The following is a 26,398-nucleotide window of genomic DNA, read 5'->3' on the forward strand; positions in this document are numbered from 1 at the left end:
ACCTAATAAATATATATAAAATAGGTTACAAACACATTTTCTACGTGGACCCTGAATAGTAAAAATGTCATATTGGTAGTCCTTATTTATTCAGGGCGAGGTGACTGACCTTTTCTCAGCTGCTGCATGTCTCTGCTGGCCTTTCATGAAAAGGTGAAGCTCTGCGGTTTCCTTGTCTGTCCCAGATGTAAGCCAGTGTTATGGCAGGTTTTCTCATGCGAATGCCTCCTGTTTGTAAGGCATTAAGGACTAGAACATGATAATCTATCCACGGGATCTCGAGCAGCACCCCAAAAAACAATGCCTTTAGGGCCTGCTTCTCTAGGGCGACAAAAAGAGACCTCATCAGTCTAACAATAATTGAAATCAGGGATAAAGGCTGTAATCAGTGTAGCTTTGTTAATCACACATATCGGTGATAAATTGCTCTTGATTTAAGTCTGGTAAAGGTATGCACACTGAATTCATTGACATATGAATTGTGATCAAAGAGGTGACGTTTAATCAGATTACTGTATGTGAGTGTGAGAGAGAAAGCGAGAGAGAGAGAGAAAGGAAAGGGTGGACTGCAGCACGGTGGTGGCGGTGGGGTTTATGCAGACAACCTGGGGGAGGGGGTGGGGTGGTAGGTGCTCATTCACACACGTCAGAGAGAGAGAGAGAGAAAGAGAGACGCAGAAACAAACAGTGCAGTCTTGGTGGATAGACGGAGCAGTGTGCGCAAAAGTTTGGGGTTTTTAAATATCTATCTGGCAAGTGTGGCTTCGTGCACCACGCTCACACTCACCAAACCAGACATCAGGAAAACAGAGGTCAAAACGTAATCCCGAGTTTTATTCTGATGTTTAGCTTCAGGTGCTGGCACGGCGTGGACCTGTTGCTTCAACTTTTGCAGGCAACTTTTGGATAAACTCGCGCAGTTTTTCTTGCCAGAAGGGAGTACAGAGAGGGGAGTGTGTGTCTGTTGGAGGGGGATCCAACATGACCAGCAGTGAGAGGATGATGTGACCCTGTGTAGACTCCTATGACCGCCTCTCTCTCTCTCAGACACACGTGAAGCGGCAGCGTTGAGTCCAGGAGGCTGAAGTCAACATGATTCTGTCCGGCGGTTTATCGGATACTTGTCAGCTCATTTTACGTGACCGCACGGAGCTCAAGCTGTGGAAATAGGACTTGGTCCATGCTTTTTTTGGTATAGTTGCTGCAAACACGTTGTGGTAGAGTAAACACAGGCCACCGTGCACGGTTTGGAGACAGCTACGATGCGGGGCACTTTGGGCGCATTCATTCAGTCCTGCCTCATACTGTTGGTCCGAGCAGACCAGTGGAGGCTGAAGGACTCCGCCAGCTGCGAGCTGAACAGGAAAGTAAGTTGTATGAAGAGAGAGTGTATGAGTGATCACACTGTTTTAGTTTGCAACAGTGTTGCTTTTTGTGTCTTTTCATTTGCTTTTAATTTTGCACTTTTTTGCATAACACATAAAATAGTTGATCTCAGACTGGACCTGTCTTGGATTTAGTTAAATCTGCCTTTTATAACTTGTAAAATCAGCCCAGTTTGTTTTTTGTGCAACTACTCACTTTTCTTCATTATTTGTTTAATTAATAAATTGATGATCTGATCTTTGAAATCTGAAAAAAAGCTTCCAAATCTCTAATGTAGCTTTAATTTGAAAACTAACAAGCTTACAAAGAAGTGGATTGCCTACAATTTTCTGTCAGCTAATCAATGAACTATTTCTTTTAACACTCCTTTTGTGTATTGGGATTGTGTTATTTGTAGATCCTCATCTAATCTACAAAAAGATGTGTGCATTCATAAAAATAACCTTTCAGTCTCTTAGTGAGTAGTCTTCTTGTAACACCATTCATCATGCCCCAGAGTAACTCAGACCAATCTGAGGTCAGATCCAGCAGCAACAGGAAGGAAAACATTCAGGGCAACAGCCTGTAGTCTGACAGTCACTGACATGTGTATTGTTCATTTGACACTTGGGCTCTAAGTGGCCTGTTAATAAGTCATTATCAGCGTGTTAGTGGTCTGTCTAATAAACAGCCACTCACAGACAAAGAGACAGTTGGTGTCAGACAGGCTGTAATGTAAACATAATGGGAAGACTGTAAATTTGCCCCTTTGTTTCTTTCTCGCTTGTTTTCCTATGTTTTTTTCTTTTCTTAGAGTTGCTATTGTTTAGGTGCTACGTGCTTAGGTGATAATTTGATTATTTGAGCAACTCACAATTAGAATTAATTAGACAATTAGGAATCTCCTACATTAAGGATTTCTATATTTCTATATTTCATGAGATTGTGGTTTAGGACTATCGAACAAACATAAGAAGTAAAATATTTAGCATGTTATTATGAACCACTCAGTTTATGTTTGTTTGTTGGATCTGGTGGTTGGGACTGTTGGCTCATTGTATGAAGGTTGTGGGTCTGAATCCAGTCTGGGGGCATTACTGTGTGGAGTTCACGTGTTCTCCACATGTCTGTGTGTCTACACTGGCTTCCTCCTGCACTCCAAACACATACATGGGTTTTAGTTAATTGATGATTCTAAATTGTGAATGGTTGTCTGTCTCCGTGTGTGATTAGCGACGTGTTCAGGATCTATCTTGCCTCTTGCCCTATCACAGTAGGGATAGGCTGCAGACCTTCTTTGACCCTGAATTGGATAAGTGGAAGAGGGCCCATGAATGGGTTTGTCTATCTTGATTGTAGCTTTGCTAATATTTTTTTCTTGTACCCACAGCAAACTGACCTAAACTCCTTCCTGTGGATGATCAAACGGGACCCTCCTTCATATTTCTACGGTACAATCCACGTTCCCTACACACGTGTTTGGGATTTTATCCCAGAAAATTCCAAGCAGGCCTTCCAGGAGAGCAATATTGTCTACTTTGAGTTGGACCTAACAGACCCTTACACCATCTCAGCCCTGACCAGCTGTCAGCTGCTTCCTCAAGGTGAGAACCTGCAGGACGTATTACCCAGAGACATTTACAGGAGACTTAAAAGACACCTTGAGTATGTAAAGCTCATGATGCCTTCTTGGATGACCCCGGATCAGAGAGGGAAGGGACTCTACGCAGACTACCTCTTCAATGCCATCGCTGGGAACTGGGAGAGGAAGCGACCCGTTTGGGTGATGCTGATGGTGAACTCGTTAACCGAGGCAGACATTAAGACGAGAGGGGTGCCGGTGCTGGACCTGTATCTGGCCCAAGAGGCGGAGAGGATGAGGAAGAGAACAGGAGCTGTTGAGAAGGTGGAGGAACAGTGCCATCCACTCAATGGGCTCAACTTCTCCCAGGTTAGTTAGAAACTTCACTGACTAGAGAGATGTACTTCTTCATACCGTCTCATCTTTGCTTGTGTGGAATTGTCAATATTGCAAAAAACAGAAACACAGTGGTACAGCTGTAATCCTACAGCAGAGACTGTTTCAGATAAATTAAACATGACAAGGAGAGTGAGGTGGACACATTGAAGCAATGCTATTTCCCAAACCTACAGTTTCAATTTACACAAGCATAAAAAGGTCGCTGGGCTATAATTGTCTCCATAGTCAACATTTAAGGTGTAGCAGTACATAAGTTTCTACTAACTTCCACAGAGGAGTGATCAACTGATTGGACTTTTAAGAAAAGCATTATTTTAAGATGTGTGCTTTTTCTGAATGCGATTATGTCTTTCCGAGTCGGAACAACATCCATCTCATGCTGATGATGCCAAATGATGTGATGTTACATGAAGCAGCTGGTGGGTTCAGGCTTCGGCCTTCATGCATCAGGCTTGTTTGTTTCAATAAACATCACCCCCCCCCCCCCCCAACGCTCTCATATATTGTAAAATACATCAGCATAGGACACTAGTATGTGTAATATAAATGAATGAGACTGGACATGTAACGCCCTCTTGTCCCTTTTCCTCTTTTCCCATAGCTTATGTGGAGTAAGGTGTGGTGTGAGTAATCAGCTGTATAAACATCCAAGTGCTTGTTTCTCTACATCCTTTTGTTATTAAGGAAAAATGGATTCTAATAAGTCAAGTCTGAAAGCACCAGAAAAAAAGGGAACCTTGTTCCTCAAACCTCTCTCCCAGCCTTTCTGTTTATCTGTCTGTGCCCCTCGGTGACCCTTTCAGCATTACAAACATGTCTCAAAGACAGCAGCCACTATGAAATCATGTCGCATATTACTGTGGAATTTCTGCCAACGCTGGCCGGGAGTTAGAGGGATTACACCATTTAGCCTAACACCCAGAAGCTTAAATTGTTGTTATTTTAAAGGGCGCCCTGTTGGCCACCATAAGTCTCAACTCAAACCACCCAACACCACTTATATAAGCATTCTCTAGAGATGGAAGCAAGGGTTTTAATAATCTCACAGCACATATAATCAGTCATATGTAAAATGAATTATGCTTTTTTACTTGTTGGTGTAGGCAGTTTAATAGAAATCTTTTTTCCCCATGGCAGTGCTTACATCTTAATAAACACATGGCATGTGAGTGATAGATGACAGTTACTGTGAAAGCATTTTTTCCCTCTCACTGAGGTAAGATAATTAGCTTGTGCTCTAAACATCTAAGACTGATTTAAGAATGGCTTTGAATAACTGTGAGTGTTTTTGATTAGTGTCCTCTAATAAATAAGAACTACATGAGTATCAGCTAATTGCTAACCCCTTTCTAGAAAGCATGCTTTTTTCATAATTAGACAAAATATCCAATGGCCAGTGGATATATTAATAAAGCTTCGATATTTCCAGGAAATCTGCAATAATGATATTTATGACACTTTAGAAAAAATATGTTTTATTCGTGATTGCAGCTTGCAGCCAGTGACATTGATTTCTGCTACCAAAATTTCCATTTTCAATTCATTGTTGTCACTGATTACAAGTTATGTAATTTGAAGTGAGAACCTACTGCTACAAGCTCCCAGCAGCTTTAACTTAACTCTAAAAAGTCTGTCAGCGTAGCAACTAATAGTTCCCACTGCACACAGCAGACAAGAATAAACAGCCAAACTTAACTTAACTGTTCCGCATAGATGAGACACAGTTTTTTACAATATCTTAACTCAGGCACTACAATAATTAAACTTCTGGGCGCACACATCAGGCACAAACACAGGTGAGCCAATCCATAAAAACATTAAAGAGGATTCAGGTATTGCAGATGTTTAGTCTCTAAAGATACAGCAGTCGGGACATACAACAGGCCTGTTTGCACACTGCTGACTAGAACCTATCATTTTAGCATATAATACTCGCCCTAAAGCCATTTGCACAGCATACAATATGGTCAAATGCCCTTCTGCAGCAAATGTAGGACTGTAAAACCACTGCCTAATAACAATATTAAACTGCAGCAGCTTATAATAGGCCAAAGGGTTACTTTCATCTGCGTGCACAAATATAATACTCCAAAGGTGCTCCAAGGTTTAGGCGATGAATTTCTTCATGAGTTCTACGGAAGAAATTGTCCCAAGTTTTCAAAATGTCTTTGAAGGCATTCATCAGTAACAGGTGTGTGACTTTCATCTGTAATGTATTGAACAGCGTCACTGGAGAATAATCACTCTGGTGAGGCCAACAGGAACAGTTTTGAGAGTCATCAGGGGGATGATGCTCTATAATATGCTGGTCTTTTGCTGTGCTCTTTTTATAAGCTAGCTGGTAACAAAACAAGTGTTTTGATATTACTGTCATTTAAAAAATGCACCAAGTTTTAACTGTTAGTGGCTACTATGTAAAGTCATTTGACCATGATACCTGGTGATGTTTAAAGAAAAAAAACATCATTACTTGGCATTTTTAATATATTACAACTTCCTATCACAGATTTCTTAGACAGCTGATAACAGGAACACTCTTGGCACTACAAAGGTTTTTAACATATTTATCTAGGTTTTTTTGGCACTTGGCAGGGGGTGCTGCAGCACCCCTACTTACCACGACCTTGAACAACAGCAAAACTGAGAGGAGCCCAATTCAGAACAAAGTTCAGCCCATTATAATGTAGCAGTTGTGACAAAGCATCATATAAAGTGATGTAACATAAAACAAATGTAAGCATAAAACTAGAAACATAACTGCTTAACACTTTTGTTTAACAGTAATTAAAGTAACGTAATCTTAAAACCCTTCTGGAGCTATGTAATATTTTTATGTAATAAAGTAGTAATAAAGCAGAAATTCAAAAATATTTTCTAATCTGGAATTTTGTGTCTTGGGTTGATCATTTTAACTAGTTGGCTAAATCCCACCTTTTCCATCATGTAACAGCATCAGTAATTTCCATCCACCATTTCCCTTTTCTGTCTACTGAGCATAACTAGCAAGTGTTCCAGGGATGCTAGGTTGAGTCATTTACTTTATTTACTGTTGGATTGTGTTGGGAGGGGTGAAGCAAGTTTGCCCTTTCCACCTTTAGCAGGATTAGTTTGTTGGAGGTTGCTGAAGTAGCTCCCTATTTAGGTACTACATTGCCATCAGAGGCTGGCATTCTGTTATGGCGATATACCAATATTACGGCAGGCTCTGTATCCAATGACCACTGGTATTGGCCCATGTTAGTCTTGTTGATTGATGTCAGAGTATAACTAGCATAACCGGCTATTGTTATCTGTTTCGTCACATCAGTTTTATAAAATGTTTGAAGGGAGTGAAAACCTAAACAACTTTATATGTTCTATAATGATTTCTGTGTTGCCCTGGCACAATAATGAAACAAATAACTAACACAAGATAAAGAAAACAGAAGGACATTTTGGTAACAACTAGTTGTCTGAAGTTTGCACTGTTTGTACTGCTCAAATTCCTCCAATGGTGATTTGGTGTATGTACCTGACATTATCACCAGCATTTGCAAAGAAGTTTAAATGCCCAGAATCATTTACGGGAGGTGGCATATCTCCTAATTCATTTCCCGAATCAAAGTTGGCCTGTTATGAAAGACATAGATACTTTGCTTATTTTGTTGTATAGACATGGTCTTTAGACATTATTAATATCAGAGAAAGGTTGCGGGTGGCTGAAATTGGGTTTGTCAACAGACCTGTAAAGTGATTAAACCTTCCATCATCGCAGCTTCCATTTAATTAGGTCCACAAAACCTCCAGAAGGCTCAACAATGGATTGTAGTGTCCTGAAAACAACCCCTGTCCTGATCCTATCAAAACAACACACAGCTTGGCACTCCGTAATTTCCACACTCAGTTGCAGTCTAATCACCAGCAGCTCGACTGACGCCTTCGCCCCGCTGGCTTAAAGCAGCCTGCTTTATACCTTTTTTCACAGTTCTGCCTTGTAGTTGAAAAGGGCAATTCCATTTAAAGCCTTTTAGCTCAACTCAACTGTAAGATGTCCAGATAGAGTGTGATGAGTGAGATACACGCTTGGTGAAACAATACTGCCGCCTCAGCCACCAGTCTTGACAGAGATGTTTAATCAGGCTGCAAATAGAGAAGCACATTTATGGTTTGTAATAGTCTCTGTAATGTTTTCACTGGCTATTTGGCTCTGGCATGGAAAATAAAAATATTTAATGTACTGAAACAGTGAAAAGTTCTCTCCTCGTGCCTTTGTTAAGGACAAACCAGCATGTAGGCCTGTTCACTTCCAACAACTCAGATGGGTATGCATTTGAAGTAAAATTGATTTTCAAAGCCACAGTTGATGTAGACATTCTCTTCTTTTGTGAAAAATCAACACAAAACCTTTCCACAGCTGATTGGATGACTGCACCACTAGCTGGGCTGGGTCTTTATTTCTGACTTTTGCACTGGAAAATCATGGTTGCCCTTCAGGAATTTTACCAAAACCTTGAAGAAGTTTAAGACAAATAGGTCTTGCAATCATGTATAATTTGACATCCAAAGTACATCTTTTAAAGGGTATTTTTTCTAAGAAATGAAAGAATTACACATCATCTCACTGTCATTTAGTTTTTATAATATCAACTCTTTCCATAATCAGCTAATGAGCCAGCTTCCTGCCTTCTGTGAATGTATCCAAACAGATAAATTCACAGAAGGGAATGCAAATGGCATAATGCAATCATTTACATATAAAGATAATGCTGTACATTTTGAACAAATCTTTCCCTGAAAGGTTTCTGTGGTTTTGTACTTGAGACATTCACAAAGAGATAAAGTAATTGCATCAAGCAAGGAAATCTGAGCTCTAGAGTATATGAATTTTGAGAAAGTTTAGATATTGAACTACTGCATGCAGCAGGAATGCTTCTTGGACCGATGGCTTAGGAAAGTTAGAAAAATTACTGGATTCATGGATCTTAAAGGCAGGCAATTTGTTGATACCCTAGAATATTGGTACCTGGCGCAACTTTTTTACATAAAAAAAACAAGATTTTTTTTGCTTGTCAATATAAATTAAGCAAATTTAGGTCATTATTTTCATGCCACAACTTATTATGCTTTCTTTTGTCACATCTCTAATCTGGCTAAGCAGGACTGCTCTTATTCTTGCGTGGTGCCCCTAGTCTTTTGAAGAGTGAGCTCAGCCTTGCCCATTACACTAAGTGAGCTTGTTGAGGACAACAATAGCTGCATGAAGGCTGGCTTTCTCTGTCACTGTTGCTGGATACCCACAAGACATTCCACACCTCAGTGGAGCAGACCTGCTAATGAAAGTGTTGTTTCTTTGCTTCCATCATTGGGTGTAATGGTGCATGGAGAGGTGATGAATGCGGGTCTCAGTGTACGTCTAGGAGAACAGAGAAAGAATGTTTTGAGCCCATTTGGTTCATTCATGACCAGGAGAACAGGGAGAGCTGAGATGCAGACTGAGATCAGTAGAAGAGCCATTAGGGAAGGAAGGCGTGACTCCATCTCCATTAAAGGTATCATGACGTTACCTCTGTTTGACAACCTTGAAACTCCATTTGTGGTATTTTCTTTTCACATAAACTGATGAGCCACCGAGCTCTGGATGTGCGAGGTTTCATAAGGCGAGGCCTCATGATACCTGAACAAAACTCACATTTATAACATCACAGACTCAAAATGAAGCTGTTTTCTCTTTCGATGGAGCAGTTCAGTTCTCATTAGACTTTCAGTTCGCCTCTCTTCCCTCTTTTTAGGCTCGTCTTTTTTGCCTGAGGAGAAGCACAAGATATTAGAGAGATATTTGACTAAGGAAAGCCAAACACAACTTCTGCCTGATGTAAAATTTAACATGGACAAGGCTCAATAGCACTAGTGATTTTAACCTAATTATCATATCTTCCTGCATGTCTGTAATCCAAGCTGTTTTCACACATGCACATCAGCCCTGAACTTTTTGAGCCATCACCCTGTGGAGGTGCACACGAAAAACAAATGTAGATCGGATATGAGGCCGTCTTTAACCTGCCGTCTCCTTACAAAGTTTCTGTGCTGTTCAATCGAGTCCACTTGAGAATAGCACAGGTCACTGTCAGGTGAGTTCACAGTGAGCGAGTTGGTGTCAAGTGTCCTGCCTCCTGCATACTTTAACCCGGCTGTGCCCTCACCTAAGAAAAAAACCAGAGTATGTCTTGTAGTGAGAATGTAACCGTTTCAGACCATTGACAGCAGTGTGCTACATTTGAGAAAGTGCAACTTTAGACAGTGTCCCAACCTGATTCACCCAAGAGTATGTGAGGTTCACGTGTGAAAACAAATTGCAACTGTTTCTGGCCTCAAATTCAAAAAGGCTTCTTACTACACTAACTTACCCATTACATCCTTTTTTTTTTAATCTTTACAAAACTGTTTGAACTTTAAATACAATTCTACATTTATGGAAGATCATCAAAGGAGATATGGTAACAGAAGTGTGCTGTTACAGGAACATAATACTAAAGAGCAACTACATGAACAAAAAAAGTATTAATGACCATGGGAGGAGCTTGCCTGTCAAAACCGAATCTATTGTAAGCAATAAACAATATAAATGTTAATTGTTTTGTTAATTTCTCAGCTTTCAGTGTGCTGCTCTACACAAGACTTAGTCACTTATGCATGAAGCCACACTTTCTCCATGGTTCAGATTAACTGCACAGATATGAGAGCATTCGCAACAGTTTGTCTAACTCTCAACAGGAAAGCAAATAAATGTATTTCTCAGGGATTTACTGACTAGCATATTCTAGGCCACTAATGATTCAAATGTTTAATTAGTTAATTGAATTAAATTAAAATGGTTTTATTTGAAAAGGAACCATGCATTGTACCAGAATTAGCTTAAGGCTGCCAACTTAAATTAACTATTTTTCTGTAGCCTGACATCCAGGCTATTTAGTAGCTTCTACTATGGGACGAGACCTGCCTATGAGTTTTTGTTCAAACATGTTGTGGGGTAAGACTATAGATAAAACTTTTTTTAATTAGATTAATTAAATTAAAATAATTTATCTCTTTATCAAAATGCAAAATTCAAAACTATTGCTACACTGCAGGTAACTGTTGGTCACTGCATCAGTGAATCATCATCACTGCGGGCAGGGCAGTGGTATTGGTTTTGGCTGGGAAAACAAAAATTCTTTCGTTTGAGAAACAGAGAACATATGGTGTCATAATGACAGTATTACACAGTAATACACAGGAGAAAATCTGATTAGAGCTCATTTGTCCAACTGAAAAGCCATAGCAGTGAGCATGTGACGAGGAAAATGTCTGTGTGTGCTCTTATGGCTGCAGTCAAAATAAAGAGAAAAGAACAGCATTTTAACATTTTAACCTGCACTTGAATTTATTAAGCTCATTACGATACTCTTGAAGTCAAAGTTTAATGCTCTGCCAAATAATTGTCTTGGCTTAAAGAATATTAATTTGTTATTTTGGAGAAATGATGAATCGTGCATATTTTTAAAATAACTTGCTAAAACGGTTTTGCCAAGGAAACGTCACTGTTTGAAATATTAAAGGCAAACATGCAGTGCAATTTTCAAAAAGCCAACAAAGCAGATATGGACTGAGCGCAGTAGGACACGATCTAGTGAAAAACATTTATTTACATGCAACCTGTTGCCCAGGTGTTGCAGTGCAGCTGCATGATCTCATTCATATTGCAGAAAGTCATTTGTATTCTTATGCCCAGCATTAACTTGAGCATTTTGTCTCTAAATTGTTTATAAAATAATTGATTATCTTGCTTCACTCTACTTTGATCACAGGGAGTAAACTGCGCATGTTTAATTACAGCTTGGGGCGTGTTTGTCCAGTGTATATTTTTTCATATAATTGCTTGTATCCGTTTATTATTGCTTGCATGTGCACGTGAATATTTCCATGCACATGTGCACTGTGCTTGTTTGCAGGAGTTGGATATGAATGATGGTTTGTATCTGTGTGTATGCATAAGTGCATGTTTATGTGCATATGCAGCTCTATGGTTGAACTTTGAACATGCCCTTACAGCTTCTTTCCTCGGTTTCATGTCAAATGGCGGTGCTTGATTTCCTCCCCACTGTTGACCAAACAGTCCCGTATTAGATGTCTGGCATTTCCTCACACATTATCTGTCAATCTGTCTCGATACATGACACCAGAGACAAAGAAGCGGCAACTGTTACTTCCAAATCACTTTACAGATAGAAACTGAAGCCTGGCAATAAGTCAGAAAAGAATACATATCAAAAATCAGCAGTCTGTATCGACTCTTGATATGTAGTTTGTATTGGCTGCTTTCATTTTAACAGCAAAAAAAGAAAAGAATAAAACACCACAGAGATTTTGTTTTTCTCCTGATGGTTGAGGAGTTGAATGTGGTGCCATTCGCATTACAGCACTCCCTTCTTCGCTTTAAAGTTTACGCGTCTCAAATATTTGAGGAGATATTAGAATTTCTTTAATTTCTCTTGTTGTCAGGATATTCTTTGTGTGATCATTGCACACCTTTTTAAAAGAATCATTAGATAACCGGCTTCATACCAAGCTAGAAAAACGTTACAAATTCCATTTTGCTGTCCTGTGTAAGTCCACCCATTTGCATAGTTTTATTTTTTGAGTATATTTGCTTCAAAGTGGATGAGATTCAGCTGGATGGTGCCAACTGCATGCCAAGAAAAAGAGCTTTGATTCCTGAAAGTATATACAGTAATACACTCCCGCCGAGCGGAGTTTGACTTTTTGAGACTGCCGCAGGCTTTTCCTGGTTGTGTAACACAAGCTTCTGCTGCTCAGTTAGGGATTTAATAGCTTGTCTTTCTGACTTAACGCTAAGTTATGAAAGTTTCTGCAGGTTCCAGAGAACTATAGTATCAACATTACACTGCATTCATACATGGATGCTCCAAATTAAAACATAACACTTACACTCAAAGCTTTAGAAAACATAAGCTCTTAAAGAAAACATGCAAAACTGCACATAATAGCTGCCACTTATGTCAAACAAATGCAAGTCACTAATCCTGATCCAGGGTAACACAAGTTAAACACACTTCATTAGAAATAATTAATCGCTGACTTGATCTTTTTCAAGGATTAATGTATAATAACTGAATTGGGACATGTAAAAATAACTCAGATAAACAGAAAGATATCTCTGAAACTGCTTGTATTAATAGGCAGTTTTCCATCCACTGTTCCAACATCTGATTATGAAACCTTACTGAAAGTAAACAGCTCACAGAGAAACATGGATTTTGTTGTCTCAGTGAACCGCCACCTTCATTTAAGTAAGAAAAGCTCAGCATCTGCAAATTAACTTAACCCTCACATACTAAGGCCTTCGCTTAATTAAAGCTAATGTAGGTTACATGTAAGAGCTGCGGGAGTCGTTATGACACTAATTTAAATTTGTTTGGTGCCCATCAATCCCTCTATTGTAGTGTATGTTAACATTTTTGCGGGCTGTATGTGGTTGAGGCCCCGGGTTTGTTGTTTATACTAAGTCGTGACCAATTAGCATTAAATTAGCATGTAGCTGATGAAAAGTAAGAAATCCCATACATGCTTGTTTTAGTGTAATTTATTTCTGTGTATTGCAAAAGAGATACAAGCTAAGTAAAAACAGTTTAGAAGTAAAAGTGTCATGATAAAGGATTTGTTAAAAAAAAAAGGTTGCTTCTCATGGTTCAGTCTTGACTCTGGTAAATTTTATCCTGTTTGTTTTCCCATGACTGATGAAGCCATTGATCAGGATTACTTGATAGCTAAATTGCTGTAATATCGCTAATGGCTCAGTCACACTAGAGTAAAAGTACAGCAACTGCCTTGCGACTAGGAAAAATCAGTGCCTCAGTGTCTGAGGCAAGCCTGCGGGTGTAACTCCCTCAAACGTTAGTCAACCAAGGTGATTGTGCGAGGTAACGTGTCTCCAAACAGTCACGGTGCGACTGTGACTGCAGACAGATTGGCGAAGATTTGCTAGCAATTTTGGAAAAGTGACAATTCGTGAACACAGAAATATTGCAAACACACTGCAGTTGATCTAAGTCAGTCTTCATTGGTTGTATTCTGGTTATTTTACTATATAAAAGCAAGCTAGCTGAGCGCCTGAATTTGAATCACATCACTATTTGTGGTGGAAAATCTGGATTTCTGTTTCAAATGTGTGAGGTTCTAAGTAGCCTCTGAATGCAAGTAGTTCATGTGGATTTCTGTGTGTGTAGATGTGCAACAGATTTGCAGTTTTTGCTGGTAGTTAATCGCTGTTTCATCAAAAACAAACCCTATTGCCAACCTGACTCATTCAATCGCAAACTTACAGCACTAATAACAGACTGGCCCCATCTTAACACTTCTTAATTGCTATCTTGGTGCACCAAAGCTGCTTTGAAGATGGCAACTAAATGCAAGTGGTCACAGACCTGGCCTCTGTCTTCAACAACAAGATTGTGAAATAATTTCCGTTGTGTCCACGGTGTCTGACCTAGAGAAAACAGTGGAACACCTTTCAAGGAGGTATTATCAAGCTGGATCATCACTGAATGCTTAAAAAAAAATGGAGATGCTTTTTAAATTAACCTTTCGCCGTATGACATGATTTCTCATAAATTCTGCCTGGTAAGCTTATGCTTTCTGTGTGCTGCTGAGGTTTGTGGCTGGTCTGGATTAAATCCAGTTACTCCACTGCCTGTTGAAGTGAGCCAAACCTGGCTGGACTTCAGCCTGGACTTGGAGTGATACAAGGCCAAAGCTGTCCACAAGCTCCTGCACAGAGGATTAATAGTTTCTGTGTCACCTGGAACTTGTCAAAAGGGTTTATTTTCTAAAGGACATTTTTTAAAATTAGGAAAATAATATATTTATCATTTTTAATTTGAAGGAATGTCAGATAATTATATTTTCATATGTTTGCTTTGAGGTCAGCTTTCTCATACTTAGAAAAAGGTTGATTAAACATTTGTAGCACGTATTTCCAGTTAAGATTTTTTGGCTTCGGCTTCAGTCTGTAAAATACAATGATGTTATTGACCATTAAATGAAGCAGGTAAATGATTCTGATAATACTTAATGTGTTTGAATAAACTTTTAAAAGACATAAATGACCATAAATGCACTTGTGTCCTTCTGGCTCCAGTCCACATTTTTGGGGTTTCGGTGAAGTTTCACAGGTGAGTGCCACACAGCACACTTTGTGAGAGTTCTGCACAGATGTTTTGAACTGTCTCAGTTCTGTTACACACCTCATTCACAGGTCTGTAATGAATAGCTGCCTTGAGCATCCACTAGATCCCCCCCCCCCCCCCCCCAGCTAGGTGATGATTTCTTAAATACATTGCAAAGCTGCTTTTTGACCATTACGTGCCATTACTAACGTGTCACTTGCCAGGCTGTGTTCAGTTTCAGAAAACACAGCTCTCGACCCACTATTAGATGCTTCTGAGATATTTTTGCTGCGTGGCAATTTCTACAAATTAGCTAAAAAGTGAAATGTTTTGTAAATAATGAATAGCTGTCATGTGAAATGAGGAAGATGCTATTGAAATGATCTTTTTGCTGTATTCTGCTGAGAATTCTGGTAATAACTTTATTCATTCATTAATTTAAGATTAGCTACAATGTGTGTATGACGAAGGAACCATTAGAATCATCTTCATAGTGCTGGTTTTTAAGGTTAGCATGAGCTGGAGAGCTGTAGCTTATCTTATTATCAGTGTTCCACATATATCTAACGTTCACTGTCAGACTAAAATTGCTCCACAAAACCTTGCCCACATTTTCTCCTCCTTTTATAACTGTGTATTGACAGAAATTGTCATGTGGGTAGCCTTCACATGATTCAGATCTGGCACTTACTTCTTTGTGTGGGCATGATTAAACACTCTAATTTAACTCTTTATAGAATTAGGCATGGTAACCATGGTTGATTAGACAGTTGTGATCACTTACACGAATATCTGACGTGAGCTGGCAAAGAGACAGCGAGCTACACATGCTCCACAGCTAATCATGACCTGCAAAGGTAATCAGATAGCCTTTACCTCAGGCAGCAGCACACCACATTCTCAAGCTGTCCAAAGAAGAGGCAGGAAAATGTCTGTCTTTCCTTGGGCTTTTGTAAGGTGCCTTGCATGCAGACCTGGTCTTCTTTCATTGTGAAGCAGTACACCTTATGGTGAAAGCATTTGACAGTAAATAGTGCTCCAGACACCCTGCACATGTCAGGTTAGGACACTATTTAGCTGATTTTTCTAAAAGGAATTAAGCTGCTCACACTCTAAAAAGAAAAGCTTTAGACTGTCAAAGTAACTACTAAACATTGCCTCACCTCTCCCTGCCTCATTTTCTTACCCAATTGGAAGGGAAAATTGATATTTTTGTGTTTTTGGCTGAGAACAGAGCTAATTGGAGGTTTGAGTGTCACACGGCCTGCACAGTTTCCCTTTACGTGAACGAAAAATGGTAAAAGCAGTTTTTCCAATTCTGGAAGCCCATAGTTGTAGATTTAGATAAGATCTTTTCAGAGGAACACTCCTTTTGATAAATCGCTGCTTAGATAACTGACACATATTGGTCTGAATACAACGGCAAATGTGATGGTCTGGTGATTTGACTTCTGTAGATGAAGACAGATATGTTGTATAAACTTATGCAGTGTGTGGTTTTTGTGTGCCGTGCATTTTTGTCTGCGTGTCATGCTATTATGTGTGTTTGAATCATTTTTTGAAAATAGTCAAAAATTTTACATTATTGACATTGCTGCATTCAAATACCAGGCTAAAATAACGTTTAAAAAACGCGCTAAGGCTTAGCGCGTTTTTTAAACGTTATTTTAGCCTGGTACACCTTAGTAGCTAAGGTGTACCTAAGCCTTTGTGAACACATACTTTTCCAGCATTTGTGGAATTTCTACTCAGAAGTTGAAGCATCTTTAGGTTTGGCTTTTGAGGTTTGAGTTTCAGATGGTTTTGTGACTTCAACAAAACTGTTTGGTAAGGTTTTTAACCTATGTATTTCAATACCATTGATATAACTAATTTTCATGGTCTGTTACTTGCAATACTTTTTCTGCCCCCAAACATTGATTTTATTTATCTATTTTCAAAGTAATTTAGAAAGCAAAACCTACCAGACTCACTCTGATGCAAACCGCTCAGGTGAGTACTTGTTGCTTTTTATTTTAATTTTGAACTCAGTATCTTTGTTGTTGGGAAAAAAACAAGCACACTGTATTTTTTTTTCACATTTGCAGTTTTTCTGAAGTCACTTTGAAACTGTTTCTGAGTCTGCAATAATAAAGAAACTTTATAGACATGATGCAAAGTTTGATTCCTCACCATCTAAACTTGTATGCAAACCACTCTTTGACCCTGTGTGAATCTTTCATTGGCTGTTTCTTATTTCACAGTTTCCTCCCCTTATCTAAAACGTGTTGAAGCCTCTTCACTTGCTGTTTTTACAGTATATTTCATCATTTGTGTTGCTTTGACAGTTGCTATTTTGGTGTCAGTTTGCGTATCAGGATGTTTATATTTGTACCATTCACAATGGTTGCAGAGGGACACTTCTCTGAAAACTGAACTCCCAGCACATTTGTGATGTTTGGATGTTTTTCATATTTTGTTGACTGTTCATAAGTCTGTGGTTGTGAAGCTGTGGGAAGTGGTAGATGTCTGGACAGCAACAACCATCACACTCTCTGATTTTCACTCGGCCTACCTATCTGCTTTTTTTAACCGCTATTTTTTTTTCTTTCCGTGGAAACACAATTCTCTCTTTCCTCCCGCTGTTTGTCTCAAAAATATTTTCGCCCTCTGTTTATCTCCTTTACTTCCTTTGTCTCCTGTACTGATCAGCCTGACAGAACAATAAACAGATTCATTTCTCAGATGGTTTGGATGCAAGGGCCTATTTTCCATTACATAGAGTTATTCTGTAGATGATTGGGAGGTGTAGCGTTTATACTGCTGATGGCGTTAAAGGTCGATGTTGAGTTTATTGGGATTCCAGTCTCTGTTTTTGTTTAGAATAAGAGAAGTGATGCAAGCTGACTGAAAGTGTTCACATGCATATTACTGTAAATAAGCATGTGTGCTTGTGCATGTGCCTGGCTTCTTCAGTTTGGTTTGCCTGCGGTGATTTGGTTCTGAGTCTAGGCCAGTGGTAAATAGCACTATGTGGGTTTTTAATTCCTGCTGTGTCTTTATTTCTTGGAGAACCTGGAGAGCAATTTCTTATCCTGCTGTCTGTTGTTGTTTTTTTTAAACATTATTTGCCCCCATCATCCTGTACAGTGAGGAATTTGGTGTATTTCAATTCAATGTCCAAACTTTTTACGGGATTAATATACAGATTCAAAAAAGTACAAAATAATCATCTTAACAAAGCAATTTAGTCAATGCTGCTGGATTAAGGTTTTGGTCATATAGTAGTAGTTTGAATTTTCCCTTTTCTTCTTCTTCCGTAATTTACATTTCCCATGTAAACCTTCTCACCTTCAGCCTCTTCTTCATATGTTTCCATGATTTCTTTGGACTTCTGCATCTTGACTCTTTGCAGTTTCCTGTTTTCACATGTGTGCTGAATAAAGGTTCAATTATCTGTGTAGCATGATGTGGATGACTTAGAATGCATGCGATTGGTCTGTGTTTACTCTGTACATACACTGATAAAGACAAAAAGCTGGTTAAAATAACCTTACTACAAATATGAGAGTAGTTCTGCAGAATATAACAGAATTTTCAACTCAAAAATAACAAACTACATCCATTCTTTGAATCACTGTGGTTTGGCAGCGATGTAAATAGATAAGCTTTTAATAAATACCCCTCTGGCCTTGCAAGAAACCATCAAGCAGTCTTGATTTATACATTGTTATCGCCACAGGCTAAGGATGAAATAGCTGCCACCATCACCAAGGGGGCAAAGTTTGTGGAATGAGTGCACTGAGTGGGATTTTTCTGTTTCTGCAGAGGTTGGAGTGCAAAAGAGCACACGGACTAAAATGCAATTCTAATTCTAATCTAAAACTATGTTTTTTATAAACTCGACACTGAGATATTTCCAGATATTGGAAATACTGGAAAGTCTTTTTCTGGCCTGTATCCTTGCTTGGTTGGGTTTTTTTTTTGTCCAGCTGCGATTCCCAGTTTGTCGATGACCGGCCATTTGTCTACAATGGCATACAACACTCTGCTATTGAAGCAACCTGCTGTACCGAAATATTACTACTTTTTCCCAGATGAAAGAAGATAAAACAATTTATTTCCGACGTGGCTGGTGGCTAATTTTTGCCTGTTTGAGTGTGGAAAATCTTGAATTAATTTACTCTTCTTTCTTTGCCTGTTTGCGTGATAACACACATACATTCTCAGATGGTCAGTGTGCGTCTGCAGTAAGTGTTCGCAGCTGTTTTGGTTTGAATCTCGGCATGAAACAGCTTGGCAGTGTTGTTCTTGACTCGTGCTGTCCTGAATTAATAGTGTTCTTTCAGTCAACAGACAGTCGTCGAGATTGATGGCTGTTTTCCTTGTGGCTCGCTGTGTTTTAAAGATCTTTGTGTTGTGTCTTGGTGGATCGAGTCGCCGAGCGGCTCGCTGGTTGCTGTGTGGGCCTGTTTTGTATGTACGTGTGAGAGAAAGGAAGAGTGACAGGCAGGAAGACAGAGGCAGGAAAATTTTGCGAATAGTGGACACTCCTGTTTGGTCACTGTCAGAATGTGTGATGACAGGTGGCAGCATGTGTGTGTGAGAAAGTGTGTGTTTACAGTGCTTCTATGTTAATTAGGAAATTAGCTTTGCACAGAGAAGCCACTGTTGTTATGTTAACGATAATAAGATGTGAAAATAAATGGGGGGGGGTTGAATCCAATATTTGACTGTTAAAATCAAATAACTGATTATAAATATCATTTATATAAAAAGTTAGAAAAGCTGGATTTACTGAGCTTTGACATTTTGGCATTTTTACTTAGGTAGTCAATCAGGTATAAGAAGACATTACAGTAAATCAAGGGGCTGATCACAGACTAAGAATGACCCTTGTGTGCAAACGGCGTGTTGTTAGGACTCCTGTACAGCTTGTTCAGCGTATAGCGAAGCAGTATAGCCGGATAGAGCGCGGGGGTTTGAGAAGTTGACATTTCAATCACCACAACCCCCACGATCTGCGGGCGCGCACACGCACACACACACACACACACACACACACACACACAATGCGCGTGCAGAAACCTCGAGCCATTTGGTTTGAGCCTGATTCCCTGTGACAGCCTAAATATTTGGCACCAAGGTAAATGCACCCCGCAAGAATGTTTTTACAGGGCGAGAGAAAGGGAGAGAGAGACAGAAGGGAAGCGAGGAGGGCGAGAGATAGGTTTTGGACAGAGATAAATAGAGAAAGAGAGAGAACGCACAGAGAGGAAGAGAAGGAGAAGTGTAGTCACGGTTTCATATGAATGTGGTCTGAGTGCTGGTTTCTCTGTAGTCAGTGTGATGTACATGGGACATGTGCTCATTTCTTTATGTGCTGAAGTCTGGAGGCATAACTCTACTCCAAATAATTAATCAATAAGAAATTGTATCGACACACTCTAAGTTTAAACTTCAGCCTCCCAAGAGATCTATGAGGAAACAAAACATGCACATTAACTTATTCATTGAAAACATTTTTAAAAAGCAGACAAAACAAACAGATATTACTTTACTGATAACAGCTATTAGTAAAATCCTTGCTCATCTTAGATGACTTGGCTTTTATAAACACACTTGTGAAGTAAAAATTGCTTACTGATGATTTTAGTATTTTAGTGATTTAAAATGCAACTGTGAGCTTAACCTGGCTATTAAAGGAGTTGTTCATGTCAGCATTAACTCACAAGGATCATGAGGATTACGAAATATAAATGGTATATGAGGACACTTTTTTTCCCTAAAGAGAGAGAATACGTTTTTGGTCATTATTATTTTCAAAGCTTTGGGCCTGAGGACTTCAATGATTCTTTTGCTTTCTTTCCTGTACAGGAAATCCTTGCCCAATACTTTCCTTCTTTTGTTGTATTGGAAAATTAATAAATCTTTCTTCAAAGGTCTGCTCCGAGTTCTGCAGAGCGGGCAGTAATCCATGATGATGAAGCATTTAAGCACACACACACACACACACACACACACACACACACACACACACACATATATAGGCACAGACATGTACATATAAACACACTAAGATGAGACCTAATCTTGTACAGGTTATACACACGTACATACACGAAAACATACACACGGAGCGAGGAGGTCATTAGTGACCCGAGGAATGTAAGGGTCAAATCTTAAAAAGACCTGATAGAGGGGATCTATAGGATCAAAGGAGAGAAGGATGGAAAAAGAGGGAGTGAAGGAATATGCAGGATCAAAGAGGAGAGGAAGGGAGGTATGAAACGATGGGAGGATAAATGTGTGAGGGAGAGATGTGTAGGCAAGTCAGAGAAAATATGCTCAGGGGAGTTGGAAGGAGGGAATTGAAAGAAAGAAGCAGCAATACGGATAAGTCAAACTGACAGGTGTGCGTATCTGTGTTTAAATGGTGGGTTTTCAGCAAGAAAGTGAAAAGGTTGCGCTGTGGTGAAAGATTTATGTGTGTGCAGTGGGTTTCTGTGCGGTGGGAGTGTCAGTGAATGTCTGCTGAATAAAACACTTTATTTCCACTTTTGCAGCCGCAATAGCCATTAAACAGCCGTTTCTTTACAAATATAAAGACTAAAATCATTTTTTTAAACCACAGTCTTATAGAAAAAGAAACTTGCTATGTTTTCTTTCACTTTTCAGCTTGTAGTTGTGGTTTAAACCACTGTTTTAGTTTATTTGGGTTTTCTCTTTATTTTCATGCACCTTTTCCTGGCTCAAAACCAATATTGGATATTTATTTGACCAGAAAGCAGCAGAAAAATACAAAAGAAACACGTTTTGTTGATTTTCATTGATCGCTTTTGTTTCTCAAGACTGTTAGATGTTACACTGAAACGTGAAAGTTCATTTTTCATGGTTTTAAACCTCTGAAACTGTGGAGTGGACAAATTGAGACTTTCAGTTTAAAATACACAATGAGACTACTATGAAAGAGAAAACAATCAATTTGAAATCAGTCACATTTTTTAAATCATCTTAGGTATTAGAAGTTCAGCCTGTTTTGTCTGGAAACTCAGATAAAATAGACGTTACTTCCTGAACCCCATCACAATCAAATCACAGGGCATTGGTGTTTAAATGTTAACTACCTGAGGACAGCAGAAGGTCTCCGAATCACTGTTTTGTGAAGTCCTAGCAGTGCTGCTGTGCTCCTGATGGGTCTTGTTTTAGGGCTGACTGCTCTGACTAACATTTCACTGATAACATCACTCATAAGTAATTCAGAATCCCCGTCTCTGCCTACTTCTGTCTGCATTCATCTTCGTCTATACTCTCATCCTGAGGTTTCATCGATAACATCAGTAGTGAAAGTCTTTTCACTACTTTTCTTTTTCTCTCCCTTTTTTTTCTTTGTTTTCTTCTCTGTTATTGGTATGACCCTTTCTCTTACTGTTTCTGGTATAAATCATACTCAGTGCCTGTTTCTGTCTTATTTATGTGCATGTATGATAAAGAGAAAGGGAGACTTGTATTTTCCTGTGATAGCATCACAGAGCAAGTAGGAAACCGAGGAGCTGTTGGGAGTCTTCATTTGTACTTGGGAGATTGCCTGGAAGATCTCTCTGTCTCACTCTCTCTCTTTCTGTGTGTGTGTGCGCGCATCTGTCTGAGGACATGGCTTGTCAGCAGTGTGGATAGCCTACTTTATAAAACGTGTGTTACTCCACATGCTTTTTCTGCTCACTTAGGCACGCAAAAACAGAATATTTGGAAAAATCACAAAAAACCACAAAGACGCTTGCACGCACCAGCACACATGCTCATCTTTAGTGTCTCATTAAAGCCGAGCTGAAAATTAAACTAGTCAAACACTCTCTAAATCTCAGCGCCAGCTCTTACAATCAGAATAACATAAATTAGCTGGAGGCTTTCCATAAAAGGAATATAGCTTTGTGTTTACATGTTGGTCACATTACGCCAGATTCATATTATGACATGATCTCTCGTATAGTTTACATAGTCTATATATTTATATACAGACCAAATGTGTTGATGACATTGTTGGCGAGATTAAAGACGTAAAGTCATCTTATCTTTGCTTGTTATGATTATGGTGATTATGATGGCAGCATTAAGGCCGAAATATACTGAACATAAAGTAACATGAAGCAGACCAGTGTTGAATGCTGCTGGTTGTTGTGCCGCTGTCTTTCCCTGGATACAAAAGAGGTCCTTCTCTAAACTGTGACACTATTCCTATTCCTATATTATTCCTGTGTTATGGAATTAATTGTGCTGACTTATTTATGGTGCCATCACATTAGTACTGAATAGGTTTGTCAGCAGAACTGAGAGTTTCGATACCTTTTGACACCAAACCAAAAAACACTGATACTCGAATACTAATTGATAAAAAAAAAAGTACAGATTATATCGCATTAGATACTCATTTGCAGCAGTATTGAAATCAACAGTGCTTTCTTCACTTCCACCAGCTGACACTCTGCTTTACACAGGCCCACTGTAAGCTGACAGGCTCACAGCCCTTCCCCTCACTAGCAGCTGAACACATGAAAAGTAGTGCAACAAACTTGGTGATGCTTATTAAAAGACCAACAGCCCACTCTTTATCAACAGTTGTCATACATGTTAGCCTGGACACATGTTACCTGATTAATTACAGAGCTGCCACGTGCTATCATTAAAATAGGGTCTAGTGGCTTTGGCTAACAATAAAAAGCTAATGCTAATTTTGGACTTAGGGATATTTTATATTCATTGCAGTGAATTGACGTCAAATCTGCTGTCACTAGCCACCGTTTCTTGGTCGTGCACTTATCAAGTTTTGTAACCTGCTTGAAGACATGACTGTGTTGGGTTTTTTTCCTGCCATTTTAATGGTATATCAGTAGAAATGCTCAAACATTCACAGATTATATAAAGGGAGATGTTGGAACAGTTGAAAAGATGATACTTTGTGGACAAAACTGGAAAAGGCAGTTTTTTCTCCTTGTTCTGACCTCTTCTTCTTCTATATCAGTGCACATGTAGTTCTCTGATCAGGAAAATAATGTAGTGGCTACCTGCTTTGCTGCCATAACAGAGAGCATAAATGAATGAGGCCGTGAAGCCTGGTGGGTATACTGGGGCCTTTAGAGAGCAAACATTATCAGTCCTGCACATCTGTGACAATGTTAGTTTGTCAAGATAGCAAAAATTATTTGTTTTTAAAAAGTATTGTGTTTCTTTTAAAGAAAGACACCTAGACAAATGATTCAGTAGATATATCTATAGCAGGAACTTTTCATTTAATTGTTTATCCATTATTTAACTACTTTGGTGTAGAAAGAATGACAAGGGATCTTTATTAATAGAAAAAAGCTGTAAAACGTATGAAAATATCCTGAAAAGTTCAAAATGAAAAAGCCTTCCAGTGGAATGGACTGGCATCTTTGCTTGCCCGATTTTGACCCCGGGCCTTTTGTTTGACACCTCTGCTTTAGAGAAAAATCAACATTTGGCTCTGGTACATGTTCCTTCACATTTAATTTTTTTAAAGATTTAAAGCATCTTTCTACTTGGCTCGCAACCAAATGACAATTTTTACTAAATAGTTGAGGAGATGCAACACCTTAACAATACTCTACAAAACTCAAAACCTTAAACTAAGACTCCAAACTCCAGAGCGAGAGCAGCAAGAGTTTTTTGAACCGGACCGCTGAACACTCCAAATCTCCACATGTGGGAATCTGACCGTGATGATGTTTGCTCTAGATGCACACACCCACCCCACTCCATCTCCACAAGAGGGGAGATTTCCATGACAAAGGACAATTATTGACTTTCATTGGCTCCGCTTGCTTTGATATCAGCAAGGGGTGTGTCTGTGTGTCTGTCTGTGTGTGCAGGAGGGGGGCGGGTTAGGGGACAGCAGAAGAAACAGGGGGATCTGATGAAAGGAGCCGAGTGGGGAAAAAGCACCCGCTGACCCGCAATGAAGTAGTAGAAGAGGACGATTACAGCAGAAAGAAAGGAATGATTTGTTAAGGTTTTCTTTCTTTCAGTCCTCCACTTCACTGTTTTTTCCTCACTTTCTTGTTAGTGTTTTCTTTCTGTCTGTCTTATTCCTTCCCCGCTTTTTTTTTTTGTACTTTAAGCTGCCTATATATGACTGATCCTCCCCCTCACCCACACCTCCGCTCCCTCCTCCTCTCCCTTCACTACCATAATTTAAGGGGCTGAAAGGCATGGCGAGCACAGAAAGAGGAGAAGGGAGAGCAGTGAAAAAGGGGAGACCCTGCAGATGAGGGCCTTCCTTCACGGAGATGGCACAGATGTGAGGGTGTTTTTGTGAAATGAGTCGGGGAGGGGCGGCGATAGGCTAATTTGCGTGGCATAAAGACGGGGGTCCTTTTCATATGCAGAGCTCCACTTTGATGCGCGGCCGATGAAAGCTGGAGGGAGCACAGAGGAGAGGAGAAGAGAGGGTGACGGAGGGGTTCTTTGTCCCCCTGACAAGAAGGCATCTGCTCCACGCTGCTCTCCTCTCCTGCTCTCTTCAGCTATAAGGAGGCTCCCACAAAGGGGAAGCCGAGGGGGAAAAGTGTCATCAGAGCACCTTAGAAAGCAGAACATAAAAAGCAAAAACATAACAAAAAAATAGCCGCTCGGGTCCGCCTTGCATACAGATATGCATATCGTTACAGAATTCAAGAGCTGAGGCTTCACACACAAACTTGTTAATTGCAAAAACATGCTGACATACTGTGGACAAATTTACATAGTTCTGCTGCTAACCAAAAACGTATTCACTTTGACTCATTGTTCCTTTTGAGAAGCAAATAAACTATACAAAACTTTCTTCTGTCACTGGGATTGAGATCAATGGCTTCCAGGGTGAAAGGTGTGCGTTTGTGTGCATGTGTCTGTGTGTGTGCGGTGAGAGATCAGAGGGAGACCATGCACTGAGGTGACTGGCGGTACTTTCTGTACGAACCCCTGTCTCAAGTCTGATGTGTAGACTGTACAGCTTTCTGAGCATGTGCGTGCGCTGATGTGTAATTGTGTATATCTATATTTGCATGTGCATGTGTGCATATGTCTTTCATCTCACCAGGGCTCTCTAACCAAACACTGGCTGATTTCATGCTCACACAAAAGCTGAATCTGTGCTGCAAAGCTGAAAGGGGTCCAGGCAGAAAAAAGTGTCCCTTTTAAAGTGGTTAATTCAATAGGACACGTAAATCAGAATTTTATGCCCAGTCTTGCCTAAAATTTAACATGTTTGCTGTTTGCTGACAGTGTCTGTCGGTCAGACTAGTATAGCTCAACAACTTTTAAATGGAATCCTATAAAGAGTGTACATAAAATAGTTTTCAGATAATGGATCATTTTAACTCTAAACCAGGCTGGACTCCAAAAGGCTGGCATGCTGCACTATGTTGAAACTGATAGCTCCTCTCCCTTTCCCCACTGTGGCAGTTACCACTACATATCATCACAGCAAAAATCTTCCTTATGTGGATTCCTCGCTTCTCAAGATTTTCCTCTCACCTTTTGTCAGACATTTGTGTTTTTTAGCAGCAGAGCTCCTCTCTCTTACGGATAATTGACATTGTCTTGCATTGACAGCCACATGTGCGGTCATTTCTCTTAATCCTCTTTTTTTGTTGTTTTTGTTTTTTGTGTTGCTCAACAGCTGATCTGGGAATATCTTTAACTCTCAATTTGATTGTCTCTTTGTTTGGCAGGCCTTGAAATAAAACCTCAGAGTCACAGAATGAAGCCTCCTGAATGCAACTGTCAGCAGTAAATGGTTCCCAACAATAGCATTCTTCAGCTGCATGGCAGTTTTAGCAGTGGCACACTGCACAGCCAATAACTGTTCAAAGAT

The 26,398-nt window shown here is 39.6% G+C and overlaps 1 protein-coding gene across 1 annotated transcript in view; it reads left to right on the plus strand.

The window, feature by feature from the left end:
- The first annotated feature begins 679 nt into the window (after positions 1-679).
- trabd2a (TraB domain containing 2A) overlaps positions 680-26,398 on the plus strand; it is a 58,262-nt gene continuing 32,543 nt past the window's right edge. Inside the window, exons 1-2 of the mRNA XM_006788763.3 lie at positions 680-1,367; positions 2,756-3,316. Of these exons, the coding sequence (XP_006788826.1) occupies positions 1,263-1,367; positions 2,756-3,316 (666 nt within the window). The 5' untranslated portion in view covers positions 680-1,262. The remainder of the gene's footprint in view (positions 1,368-2,755; positions 3,317-26,398) is intronic.

This window comes from Neolamprologus brichardi, chromosome 7 (assembly GCF_056152115.1).
Source record: "Neolamprologus brichardi isolate AB-2024 chromosome 7, ASM5615211v1, whole genome shotgun sequence".
In the NCBI taxonomy this organism is placed as follows: Eukaryota; Metazoa; Chordata; class Actinopteri; order Cichliformes; family Cichlidae; genus Neolamprologus; species Neolamprologus brichardi.